We start from the raw sequence: 14,047 nt of genomic DNA on the forward strand, positions 1-14,047 counted from the left end.
TCCCCATTAGTGGTTTCTCTCACCCTGCTACTAAACTGCTGAGCTTGAAAAAAAAAGAAACTACTGTAGGTTATAGTTGCCTGTGATGAATGTATACATTTTTGGAGAAGGCTGTCTATGTAGGGAGCAATTTAGTTTTCTATAAGCAGTCTCACAAGAGCACTGCTTTGACATCACTTTGTGTTTTACACACCAATAACTGAACATGCATACCTACGGCAGGATTTTCCCCCACATTTCTCTCATTTTTATCTTATTCCACTTTTTTCTTCTCATTTTGCTCTGTTTTTCTTCCTTCTTGCACTGTCTCTTCTTTCCAGCTTCCCTTCTCTCCTCTCCCTCCACCCTTTTTCTCAGTACATGTCACCCTCCCCGTCTCACATTTCCAACTCCTCTCATCCAACACAGTGCTGCAACTTTTCCTCTCTCTTTAACCCCTTCTTTAAAAGTAAAGGTCAATACAATTCCTGGGCAAGGCTTTATGAACAAGCCACACTGGACTATCTCAAGCTGGGAGTTTTTGAATGTCATGGAAAAACACTGGCAGGGGTCTCTCTCTCATATGCATTATTTATTAAAGGCACGAAATGTACTAGGGGTTTTACCACCACAGAGGAGGACAGGGTTCCTTCCTTGAAGATCTTACAATCTAAACAGACAAGGGAATGCGTGAAGGAAGCTGCACGTGGCTCCTTTCCCTGTTTTTTGGCCCCTTGCCCATGTTATTGGTCCTCGGCACTTTGGCCAGCTCAGATGAAAACTAGAGACATATTCAAAAAACTTGTCTAGTGACAGTCTATTCCTCCTCAGGAGAAATGAGAGCTGCATCCTCTTACCCCTGCTCAGCTCCAGGAAAAAAAAGGATCAGATCTCACACCCCATTAATGTGGCTGGTCATTCACATATATGGGGGAAGTGTGTAGAGGCCCCAGGCACCATAAATGTCAGTTATCTTCTAGATTCACCCAATCTCCCGTAACATGGGTCACCCTTCTAACCCCGACACTACTAGTTTTAAATAGAGGTTTGTGCTCAAATCCCCATTTCCCTGTCACAGATGACAATACACACGTACAGTACAGGCAGAGGTGTCTCACACCCACAGAGAGAAGGGCAGAGGTCTCTCTCAGACACACACACAGGATACAGGCATCTCACCCCCACAGTACAGATGAAAGGGTGACACTCTCATGCCCCCACAGTATAGGCAGAGGGGTGGCTCTCTCTCTCTCACACCCCCACAATATAGGCGGAGGGATGTCTCTCTCTTTCTCCCACACACACAGTACAGGCAGTGGGGTGCCTCACACACCCCCACAGTACAGGCAGAGGGGTGACACTCTCTCTCACACACCCCCACAGTACAGGCGAAGGGGTGACTCTCTCACACCCCCACAGTACAGGCAAAGGGGTGACTCTCTCTCTCTCCTACACACACAGTATAGGCAGTGGGGTGCCTCACACACCCCCACAGTACAGGCAGAGGGGTGTGTGTGTCTCTCTCTCACACCCCTACAGTACAGGCGGAGGGGTGTCTCTCTCTCCCACACACACAGTACAGGCAGTGGGGTGCCTCACACACACACAGTCCAGGTGGAGGTGTGTCTCTCTCTCACACCCCCACAGTACAGGCGAAGGGGTGACTCTCTCACTCGCCCCTCAGTACAGGCAGAGGACTGATTCTCTCACCACTCTCCACACAGTACAGGCGGAGGGGTGACTCACACATATAGTACAGGCGGAGGGGGTGTCTTTCTCTCTCTCTCACGCACACAGGGCTCCCTCCCAGCTCTTTCTACCGGGGCTCTAGTCGCCCTTCCTGGGGCCGCCGTGGCGGGCTGCGCGGGGGAGCGCACACACGTGTCTGCCGGGGGAGGGGGCAGCCCAGCGGGGCGGGTAAAGCGCGGCTGAACCCAGGTCCCCTGATCTCCGCGGTGCGAGCCTGCCCCAGAGCTGCTCAGGCGAGGCGGAGAACTTTCCCCACCCGCCGCCCCGCATGCGCCGTCCGGGAAGGGGAGGGGGAGAGTAGGGGCACCAAATTCAAACAGCCGCCGAAGGCGCAAGGCGGGTGGGGGAGACGGAGGCAGCCGGAGGGAGAGGAGAGGGGAGGAGAGGAGACGGTGGGAGGAGAGAGAGCGAGAGGCCAAGGGGAGGGAGAGAGGGAGCCACACAGACTAAAAGGGAGGGAGAAAAGAAAGGTGTGGGGGGAGGGAGCGCAAGGCAGGAGGAGGAGGAGGAAGAAGAGCGTCTCAGCCACTCTCTAGAGAGAGCCCAAGGCTGCTGTTCCCTTCCTTGCGCCCCGCCACGGCATTGCCAGCGCCCTGCTTGTCACTGTCCCCAAGCCGCCCCCTCCCAGCACCATGGTAGACAGGGGCCCCTTGCTGACTTCTGCCATCATCTTCTACCTGTCCATTGGGGCAGCTATCTTTGAAGTCCTGGAGGAGCCGAACTGGAAAGCAGCGACGGACGATTACAAGGACAAGAAAACTGAGCTGCTCAAGGAGTTTCCCTGCCTGAGCCAGGAGGGGCTGGAGAAGATCCTGCAGGTAATTGGGGGAAGCTGCCTCCTCTCGCCTGTTCGGGCTGCTCTGGGGGTGACTATGGAGGCGTGGCCGTTTGAGAGTTTCCCTGCATTGTCTGTGACCCTTTTAACGTGAGGATCTCAAAGCGCGGTTAAGAGAGCTTCACAAATCCTCCCTGTGAGGCAAGGCAGCATTAGTAACCCGTAGCTGAGACAGGGAGAGCTAAGGCTGATGTCTCCTTGACCAACATCCTCCCAGTAACAAGACACGTGTGCGTGTCATGCGATTACCCCTCTGACCCACAACTTTGAATGAAGGGCTACACCGCAAGAGTGCTTTGTTTTTCCCGTAAATGTCTTACAAGTCTCTTTAAAAGTCCCTGCCCCAAGCAGGTTTCTGACTTAGTGGGGACGCCTGCCATGCAAAACCTAGGTCCTAAGTAACTCAAAAGTTGACCTCTGGGGGAGATTTCTAACAGGGGAGGGCCGCTCTTCGTGGGGGTGTGTGTTTTGGAGAGTAAATCCCCAAGTAGGGTGCACTTAAAACAGGTGTATGCATGTCTTTAAGGAAGGGGGAGGGGAATTGGTTTTCTAACAAAGTATTTTCATTCATACCTATGAATTTTGAGATTTCATGAAGAATTTTTTATTTTTAAAATGAGAAAGTATTTGTCAAACTCCTTTCTCTTAATTAGTGTATTGAGTTTGAATCCACTTCCTATAAATTTCCCACATTGCAAAAGTCACAGTGCTGAGTATTCAAGGTTTTTTTTGCCAGTTGCAGGCTGGGCATTTGTCTTCCCTGGGGCACAGGCCAGCAGACTGGATTTATATCAGCGGGTGATGTGCTCGGTAGGTTCCCCCCCCCTTTTTTTCTTTTTAAGACAATAGTATCTTTTATAGTTTTAAAACACATCTAACTGAAAGGAATAGTTGAATTTACAATAAAAATGCGAGGTTTTCCACCAAAGGGAGAGATGCTAATTTTTAAAATGCAGTTGGTTTACTGTAAGCGTAATTTGCCTGTACTGTCTGTGAAACAGTGGTTAGAATGTTAATTTCATTTCCCTAGGTTTCAAAAATGTATTGACTCCTCCTTAGGCTGCCTCAATAAGGTACTACTCTGTGGAATTACACTACTGAACTGTTTGGTGATGCATTACTGTAGCAACTCTTTAAGGGATGAGATTAGCAGAGCTACCAAAACCAACAGATTCTCCCTTCTTTTTTTTAAACTTTATGTGGATACTTATGGATATCTGAATGGACCCTAGGTGGTGGCATGAGAATCAGGGAAACAAAAGATGAAGCCAAGCAATTGGTGCACTTGATCCTCTTCTTTGCTTGGCCTGTTTTTGTTTTTTCTATGTGCTTAGTAAGTTCTACTTTGAAAAGTTTGCCTGGGATCTGTGTTTAGCTCTAATAACTTGGTCTAGGAAAAACTTGGGTTAAGGGGAAACCAGTCAATATTGTATGGTTCGCTTGTTTGAGCTTCATTTTTATGAAACTTAGTATCTGTGAAGGGGTAAATACTAGATATTTTAATACACCAATTACTGAGAACCCCTTTATAATATGGTGAGTAAATGAAGCGTATAGTTTAATCTTTGTAATATATAGCAAGTCTCTTCTTTGCATCTCATTTAACCTCCATGATTTGTTACATCTATAGCACTGGACCGCTTCCTAACCATAAAGAGTGGTTGGTGGTGGAGGGGATGGGTTCCATGTATGTATAACTCCTCTTTACAGCTACTTAATAAGACTCAACAGATCATGCTGTAATACTAACCTGTTAGTGCCTTGCTATGCATCTAGTGTGTGCATTAATTAGCAAAACCATGTAGTCTGTCTCTTCAGAGATCATGCAATAGTTTTTACATGTAAAAAACCCACATATGCTCAGTGAAGCCATGTATGGAGGTGAGCAGTGCAGAATAGAGAATTAAGAAAATGGGGTTGGCCATATGTTTGGTCCCAGCAGGGCCAGATTAATCTTTTGTGGGCCTGGCGCCAAACATATGTGTGGGCCCCCATGGGGGCAATGGAGCATGGCATGGGGGGGGTGTCATCCCCGGAGTGAGGGCCGGACAGGGGCATGGCATGTCCGCCCAGCCCAGTGTGAGGGCACTATTTACAAACCAGCAGTTGCCAGATGCACAATGGCCGGCCTGGTTCTGTGCTGCCAGCATGCCCCTTTCCCTCAGGGATGGGCCCATGCTGCGCCACACATCATCCCCCCACCCCTCCCGCCAAATACTGGAACACGCCTCCACCCCAATTCCCTATAGCCAGAGCCCCCTGGACCTGCTATGCCCAGCACCCCCCCAGACCCTGCCACAAATGCACAGCGCCCTGCACAACATCACCCCTGCCCAGCACCCCACACAGAACCCCCACTCCGTAGAGCCCCAACACACAGAGATCTTCCATGCCCCCTCACAGCCAAGCACCCCCTCCAGACCTCTCAGAGACCCACTCCCCCACAGCCTGCCTCCTGGCCACAGTCACTGGCCCTTCTGGAAGGTGACTGTGTCTGCCGGGCTGAGCCAACAGCGCAGACCTGTCTGGTCCTGGGGCAGGGAATCGCTCCGGAGTCTGGCAGAGTCTCAAGGCACAGTGTAAGCAGAGCAGGCCGTGGCCCTTTCTGAGCATGGGCCCAGTTCCATGGTGACCAAAAGGGAGTTGCAGGGGGTTGCAAGGTTATTTTTTGGGGGTGAGAGGGTGGGGTTGCTGTACTGCCATCCGTACTTCTGTGCTGCCTTCAGAGCTGGGCAGCCGGAGAGCGGTGACTGTTGGGCAGGATCCCAGCTCTGAAGGCAGCGCCCCACCAGCAGCAGCACAGAAGTAAGGGTGTCAATACCATACCATGCCATCCTTACTTTTGCGCCACTGCCTTCAGAGCTGGGCAGCCAGAGAGTGGCAGCTGCTGACTGAGGGCCCAGCTCTGCAGGCAGCAGCGCAGAAGTAAGGGTGGCAATATCTTACTATGCCATACTTACTTCTATGCTGCTGCTGGTGGTGGCTCTGCGTTCAGAGCTAGGCTCCCGAACAGCAGCCACCGCTTTCCAGCTGCCTGGCTCTGAAGGCAGTTCTGCTGTCAGCAGCAGTGCAGAAGTAGGGGGGGCAGTACTGCAATGCCCCTACAATAACATTATGATCCCCTGCCAAACTCCTTTTTGGGTCAGGACCCCTGCAATTACAACACCATGAAATTTCAGGTTTAAATAGCTGAAATCATGAAATATATGATTTTTAAAATCCTGTGACTGTGAAATTGACCAAAATGAACTGTGAATTTGGTAGGGCTCAATCTATGAAGCATATCCTTGTGGGCTGTAGTGGAGAGGATTGATGAAAGCTCAGGAGTGTTAAGGGATCCATGAAAGTTAAGTATGCGTGTGTGTATGTGTAAAGACGCAGAGACTTAGGCTATGGCTACACTTAAACTTCAAAGGCCGCCCGCGCGCGCTTGCGCTAAGCAGGGCTACACACTTACATTTGCGCAGCAGCAGGCAGCAGGAACACAAAACACACCTGCGCGCGCTGCAAATTGCCGCGCGCGTGTAAGCCCAGCAGCCCCCAGCCCCAGCCGCCGCTCCCACTGTCCCCCCCTTCCCCGGGAGGTGGAGTAGAGACAGGAGGGAGGAGGAGGCGCTGGCGCTCCCGCTTTGGGCGCTGCGCGCGCTGGCGCGCGCTGCCGCGCGCTGCCGCTTGTAAGAAATGCAGCAGTAAGTGTAGTGCAAGTCCGTGAGAAAAGCCCAGCTCCACCTCCCTCCTCCCTCCCTCCCAGGACTGGTCCCTGACAGCGCTGGGAGCCCCCGCGGGGGGGCTGGCGCTTTGGCGCGCCTGGCGCTCCCGCGCTGGGCGCTTGCGCTTTTGCTGGCGCTGCAGAGCAGCGTGTGCAACACTGTGTTGCTGCAGCCTACGCTCAAAGAAAACAAGAGCCTGCTACCTCTATCACAGTTGGTCGGGCTCTCCTCCTTGGGCTTTTGTGATTCTGTGCTCACTGAGATCTTATTCTATTTCTGTAATGCTCCTTCAGCATCTGCCTCTGTGGGTATGTCTTCTCTGCACAGTTAACCCAGACTCTTGCCTTCATTTTAGCCCAACCATCCTTACTGTCCATGCAGAAAAACCTCTGACCTGAGTTTAGAGATGTTTAAACCTTGGACTAGTTTATAAGGCTGGGTTGTAGCTTACTGCCTAAACTCCTCTTTAACTCAGACTGGAACCCACCCACATTGCAATGAGGATGCAGGCAAAATCACTCAAGTGCCAATAGTCCTCCAATGCCCTTCCCACAATTCCCCTCAAAGCAGTAGTGTCAATTCAGATATTGGGTGTGTGTGTGTGGATTCTGGTCCTTCCCTCCCTTCTGACCTACCCCTACCCCCCAACAAGGACCCCATTCTGGTCCCCATTTGTCCTCCCCACCGTCCTCCAGCAGGCATGCCAGGTCTCCCCCAGTCGGGGAGTCTCCCATCTCTTATCCACATGGTACATGAGCCTGTGCTGCCAGAAGTTGGGTTCTGGTTAGACTCCCCTGTGTTTCAACATACAGGAACAGACTCCCCATGCACCAGGTTGCAACACCATTTGGCCCGGCCGGCTTTCTGACTGGCTTGGCTGCCCCTCCGTGTTTATGGAGGGGCAGCTGAGTCAAATTTTAGTGGCATTATGACCACACAGCTGGAGCAATGCTCTGGCAACAGCTGTGCTGATTTAGGACAGGACCACTGCTTAAAAGTGGCTGGGCCAGGGCCCCTGCTGGCTCTACAGCCTGTGGAACTTTAAGCAAGTGCAAAAACCTTGGGGGTGGGGGCGGCATTAGCTCGCCCAGCACCTCCAAATTGATGACACTGCCTCAAAGAGCAGACAAGTTTTCTGACAACTGCCTGGGAGTGAATCCTAGAGTGTCTTGGCAAAAAGAACTATGGGATACATCTCCAGGCACACATGGGTGAATGCAGAAACAGTGAGGACACAGTAATGAGGGTAGGCTTTGCTGTGGGAATGTTCACACCCAGGTTAGCCTCACCCAGGTGCCAGTCAGTCACCTTGGCCAGCTGTGCAGTGAAGACAATACCCAGTGACTCTTCTTTTTGTTGCCCCTCAGGATTCTGTCCTTTATCCCCCTCTATGCCTTTATCTCTCTACACCTGCAGCCTGTCAGGGTAATCTGTGGGTGGGCTGCAAGACAGTTTGTTTACATTGACTGTCCGCAGCTGCCAGTGGCTGTGGTTCCCCGTTCCCGGCCAATGGGAGCTGCGGGAAGCAGCAGCCAGCATGTCCCTGCACCCCGCTCCGCTTCCTGCAGCTCCCATTGGCCGGGAAAGGCGAAGCATGGCCACTGGGCGTTGCGGGCGGCCGTACCTGCAGATGGTCAGTGTAAACAAACTGTCTCGCAGCCTGCCAGCGGATTACCCTAATGGGCTGCATGTGGGTCGCAGGCTTCCCACCACTGCTCTACACCCTTATCCCTGTTAGACCTCTTCAAGCTCTTATGGCTTCATTCACCATCTCCATGTAGACTACTTCCAAAATAACCACACTTTTCAATATCTAGTCCCACCTCTCTGATAGCTCTTCCTGGGTGTTCTGTTGTGAGCTCAAACTCAACATGGCTAAAATGTGATGCTGATTTTCCCCTTCTCTCACTTCTCTTGGTAACAGTTGATGATAATGTTGCTATAATCCAGGTCATCTAGGCTTACAATATTGCTGTCACTATTGTTAGACTATTGTATATAGTGTCACAGTGTGCATGGCATTTCTCACAGAGAATGAAAACATGGAGTGACATCCAGCCCCACTGAAGTCTATGGCAAAAATCCTATTGATTTCAATGAGGCCCAGGATTTCACCCATGGTAACTGCATCACTTAGAGTCTGGGTCATATTTAAATTTTCTTTCTCTAACCAGTATCCATGCTTTTATTGACTCCTGCTGGTTCTTAAAACATCTCTAAACTCCATCCTTTTTTTGTCTGTCCATGGTCATCCTGCCTTAACCACTGGAAACCTGTCAACTTACTCCCCCTCCAGCACATCCAAAACTACTATGCTGGTAAAATTATCTTCCTCTCCCACTGCTCAAACGGCCATGCCTCTGTTTGAGTCCCTTCATTTGCTTCCCTGAACTTGTCTTCAAGGTCCTGCATGACTCCAGGCCCACTCACATCTTTACTTTTGTCTCTTCCCTTCTCTCTCTCTACTCTTCTTAAGCCTTCTGCTTGGTTGCTCCTTTTGTATCCTTTCCCTTCAGTACTTGCCTTCTGCAATGCAGCCCCGTGAGGCTTTGAATAGCCTCCTTGATCTTGTGTGTATCAGTCAACTATTCTCCCTTCTTTAATATCCCTTCTTAAAACCCACTTCTCTGTGAAGCCTTTCGACAAGTGTCCACCAAACTTAGCTTATCTTCTAATAATCAACCCCAAGGAAACCACAAAAAACATGCAGAAAAGGTTAGTTCTGCTGCCCTGCTTTATGTATTAGGATGGTGGGAAAGAAAACAAAAATAACAAGAAATAACTTTGTCCCAAGAGCAGGGCTGCATGCTGTCTTGTCTCATACCCAGCACGCTGTGTTCTGATTTAGTGTCCAATTAAGTAGACACATTGGGCACAGGAACAATGGAAATTCTTTTTGTGGAGTGGCTGCAGAATCTGGTCCTATGATCTTAAGCTCCAAGGAACCAGGGACCATATCAATTTATTTGCTTATCAAGTCCCATTTAGACTAGCATTTCTATATTAACAGACTAAAATTGCTTTTAAGGGGGATAGCGTCAGGTCAATTTGGCCTAAAATTTAGATTCTGGAAAACAAGGTTTCACTACACTTAATAATAGAAATGCACAGAATTAAAATACATTCTCATGGAAAAAGGTTAATAAACATTCCCTACAGAATTTACAAATGACACATTGCAGTAAATGCTAGAGCATGAGAACCTGCAGATGGATCCAACCAGTCTGTTTTCACCACCAGCACTGAGAGAAAAATTACTCTTCGAATAACCGTATGCAGTGTTTGTAAAAAAGTTAAGGACACTTGTTCCCTTTTAAGGATTCCTAAATGCTATATTTGAAGTGTGTCTCACTGAGGCATGTAGAATTATACCAATGTGCACAGTGAGTCTCTAGGTTGTGCAAATGGCTGCTTTCAGCCAGGTGACGCTATGCTTCTAGATAATGCCGTTAAGCCATGTTTCAGCTTTCCTCTGATCAAACCCTGTGTCTTTATTTTGACAATTTTACATACGCCTACAAGGAAATGTTGGGGATTAGTGGGGAGGCACTCATGTACTCAGTGATGGAAATTGGTGTCTGAGGGTCCACTCCCAAAACTTCGTGAAATGCCTTGTGTAATTTTCCACCTCCAAGAAGATTCTGAAGAATTTCAAAACTGCACGTGTTAATTGGTCATTATCTGGAATAACTATAATTTACAGTTAACTACATTACCAACAAATGATGAACACACAAAGTAGAGGGCCCCAAATGCCCTTGAGAATTATATTTTTAAGTCTTTGCTTTCTAAATCTTCCAGAGCTAACTCAACAGAAGCTGCATGTTGTTTCCAGTGAGGAAGGTTGTCATTTAGCTTCACGGGGCCAACGGGGCCAGGCAGCATGATTTTTGTAGTTGAGCTGGCTACCACAGGAGCATAGGAGAGAAGCTTGAGATAGTTTACAGCAGTTCTCAAACTTTATTGCAGAGTGACTCCCTTCTGACAACAAAAATGACTAAATGAGCCCAGGAGGGGGGATTGAAGCCTGAGCTCACCCAAGCCCTACCACCCCAGGGAGAGCTGGAGCCAAAGCGCAAGCCCCGCTGCCCTGGGTGGGGAGGTGGGCAAAGTCCTGCCACTCCAGGCAGTGAGGGGCCAAACCCAAAGTCCAAGCCCCGATGCCCAGGGCTGAAGCCCTCGGGCGTTGGCTTCAGCCCCAGGCAGTTCGGCTTGGGCGTTGGCTTCAGTCCCAGGCCCCAGCAAGTCTTACACCAGTCCCAGCGATCCCATTGAAATGGGGTCATGACCGAGTTTGAGAACTGCTGGGATAGTAGCATAAGGCTTGGTCTAAAACACAGTTTTTGTACTGGTATAACTATGTTGGGAGGGGGTTAACCAGTATGGTTGTATTGGTATAACCCCACTACTATGGATGGAGTTATACTGGTATCAGGTGCCTTATACCAGTATAGCTTATTCCTGTTCGGAAATAGCTATAGTGTAATGGACCCTTTTATACCAGTATAAAACTGCATCCACTCTAGTGGGGTTGTAGCACTTCAACCATAATAGTATAAAATGGTACAACTTTTTGTGTGCAGACAATGAAATCTGCAAACTTGTATATGCAACCTGCTGTTGCAGCCAGTTGCAGGAGGAAGCCTCTGATAGAGCAGTGAGGCCAGGTGGTGACTTCTGAAGACCTGCTGACTGCTTTTCTTCCTCTGTTGTGGGAGTGCATTTTCAGAGCAGGGGTAGATATGAGGCTATGCAGTCTTCCCCCTTCACTCCAATTTCTGTCTTCTGCTCTTTATTGCCCCACCCAGCATGTGAAACACTGAGGTAACCATTGGGAGCTATACTCATGTGGTGAGTCTTACCGACCTTGATTATTGGGAACTTTTTCTTTTGGCGGTGGTGGGGGCAGTCAAAATATTTATCTTTGATAAAGCCAAAAAGTTTGGCTGGTGGCAGTGAAGGAAAGAATTCAAAGCTATGTGTAGGAAACTTGTTTTGGGAGAAAAAACATACAAAAGGAAGAGAGAAACTGCCTGTTCCAGCTAGTGATGTTTGCTTCCTTTAGGTTTTTTGAACAAATAATTAAGGTCTTTATTCAAAAATCTTACAACACTATAAACAGAAGGCCTAAAATATATCTGAAGTAACCAGGTAGCTTGACTATTTGGACCAGAGCCCAGTGCTATGAAGAAGTGCTAGAGAACTTCAAGGAGAGCTTGGATTAGTGTGCTTGGGTGTTTTTTGGGGGTTGGGGGGAGTGTGTGTGTGTGTGTGGGGGGTTTGCTAAAGAAAAATATCTGCAAGGCAGTTCAGAGAGTATGCAAACAGGAGGATATAGAAGTTGACAACTTCAGGCAGGATTTAAGGATTTTGTCTCAATACCATTTTGTAGATGTGGTTGTGGTGTTTTGATTCCCTCTCATATTGCATTTCTTATAAAAGAAATAAAATACTTTCTTTTGAATGCTCTATATCCAGGGTTCATTACTTCAAAGTTAACATCATATGGTTTAATTTTGCATACAATATTTGTCAGGTTTGAGAGCATCTGTCAACTACTTTTCCAAAACTTGAAAGGCTATTAAGATTTAACTCCACTTGCTCAACGCTCAGTAAAGGGAGTAGAGATTTTTAGTGGTGATTCATTCCCTTCCAAGTTAAGAATTGTGTTGCATGTAAATTGGACACATTGTGTCACAGACCACATAGCTGCCCTGATTTCCTGATTTGCTGCCATCTAAAGAATTGAGGGGAGGGGACAGAATTTAATAGTAATCTGAACTTCATAGTTTGCACCAGGCTGTCTGATTTTTCCCAAAGCAAAATACAACATAGTTTAAATCCATGAAATATTTCCAAATCTTACATGGTTTTAAAAAAATAAAATCAAGCCATCTCCCGCAGGAATGGGACAGGAGATTGCTAATACAAAATTCTTCTTAAGGGAAAATATTATCATTGTTAATATCTAGAGCCAAAGAATTTTTAAAGCACAAATTAAGTCTTATCTCTGAAAGGTAAGTATTGGTTTACACATTTTAGAAATAGGGGAACTAGGAACTTGGGCCTTAATTGACTTGTTTGAGGTTGCTCAGCAACCAGTTGCAGAGGTGGGAATGGAACCTAGGACTCCTGTCTTCTTTAGGATTGCCAACCTTCCAGGATTGTCCTGGAGTCTCCAGGAATTAAAGATTAATCTTTAATGTCATGTGATGAAACCTCCAAGAATACAGCCAACTAAAACTGGCAATCCTAGTCTTCCTGCTCTAACTACTAGGTTTTACTGCTTAATAGGCAATATCTATACTAGGAAAATTGAGACCCACAATTCACCAATAGAAGACAGCACTGCAATACTCTGTAGTTTTAGGTAACTTCAGAGTGAGTAGGTGGAGGCTGGGGAAGGGCTGGGTGTCTTGTGGGCTTTTTTGTTGCTGTTTTTTAGTTGCTTTATTGTCTAATCCTATTTGGAGCAGGGTTAAATGGCAAGGCAGAAAAATGCCTGAATCCTATCAATGCTACAGCCTCCCCTATTGCCACTATCTGTGGAAAACTCTTGAGACCTAGTTTTCCTAGCGCAGACTACATAGTCTTCCTCTGGTTATTTTAGGAAATAATGCATTGCACCATGCCACCATACGGCTGTTGCATCACCCCCCTTGCTTCAGAAGCTTGTAAAAATTCAAGATTGCATTCCATTTTTCACTGATCTCCTTTTTGGAACAAAATGTTACTTTCACCATAAATAAGAGTTCAGTTTGTTTTCAATTAGATTTATTTTCCCACAATGCTGTTAAATCCTTAGAACAAACATACTAACAAAACAGAGATACAACCAGAAACAAACTACGTTGCAACTGACATTAACAGTCAAGCAACTGTGCAGTCTCTTTAATAAATAACTAAAACATTTGTTGCTATTAAAAAAACAACCCACAAACCAAAAAAAAATAAAATAGACGTAGTTGGGGCACATGGCTGAAAGTTCATATTTAGTCCCTCTTTAAACAAAATACTGCATTTGTAGCCCTCTCACAGAGTTGTTAACATAGTGCTATATTTTAAAAATGCTTTTACGGTGGGCAACATGGGTGACTGCCTAGGAGACCATGGTTGGGAAAAGCGGGGCACAGTGATCAAGAGAGTGCTGGCACCCGGGCAGAGTAACCCCTGCCACTTGTGGGTGGCTTCATTGGCCCATGCAAAGTCCCAGCTCAGCAGAGCAAGCAGGTGGGTTGGGCCGGCTTCCAGGTTGGAGAGGGGGCTGAAGTTGCAGGTGGAGGGGTTGTTGCAACTTCCCCTGGCGAGGGTCTGCTCCAGAGATGATCTAGGGGAGCCCTGGTGGGTGCCCTGCAGGGCAGGCTGGAGCCAGGGCTGGCCTTGCCCCTGGGGCTGTGCCATGCACTGGGGCGGGGGGGGGGGCAGGAGAGGGCCAGAGGAAGAGCTACTTCTTCCTGGTGTCTCCTGCACTCATGCTGGGCTGCCTGGCACAGGGTAGCTGCTCACCCGCCCCCAAATGCCCGTGGAGCAGGGGCAGCTGGAGTGCGCCTGGGCTAGTGGTGAGAGCTCCTGGGAGCACGCAGCAATGCATGAAGTTGAGTGGCACTGAGGAGCGGAGCCGGTGGGGCTCCCTGGGGGGTAGGTTCATGGCAGTTCAGGGAAACAGACCCTGTGATGGACGTTGTAGCAATGAATGAAGCCAAGTTAGTCAGTTTATTCCGGTGGAGTTCCCTTAAGCGGGGGTTTTTCACGTCTTTTATTATAATGGTTACAT

At 48.2% G+C, this 14,047-nt stretch overlaps 1 protein-coding gene across 5 annotated transcripts in view; it reads left to right on the forward strand.

Annotated features, from left to right (window-relative positions):
• The first annotated feature begins 2,166 nt into the window (after positions 1-2,166).
• Positions 2,167-14,047, forward strand: part of KCNK5 (potassium two pore domain channel subfamily K member 5) — a 60,898-nt gene continuing 49,017 nt past the window's right edge. For 4 of the 5 annotated variants that reach the window (XR_005596857.1, XR_005596856.1, XR_005596858.1 and 1 more), the window contains exon 1: positions 2,167-2,546. Coding sequence is in view for 2 of the 5 variants with exons in the window: in XM_039532200.1 (XP_039388134.1) it covers positions 2,361-2,546 (186 nt within the window). In the remaining 3 variants the exon portion in view is untranslated. Of the gene's footprint in view, positions 2,547-3,320; positions 3,374-14,047 lie in introns of those variants that run through there. The other variant, XM_039532201.1, reaches the window with a different exon arrangement.

Source organism: Mauremys reevesii, linkage group 3, assembly GCF_016161935.1.
Source record: "Mauremys reevesii isolate NIE-2019 linkage group 3, ASM1616193v1, whole genome shotgun sequence".
In the NCBI taxonomy this organism is placed as follows: domain Eukaryota; kingdom Metazoa; phylum Chordata; order Testudines; family Geoemydidae; genus Mauremys; species Mauremys reevesii.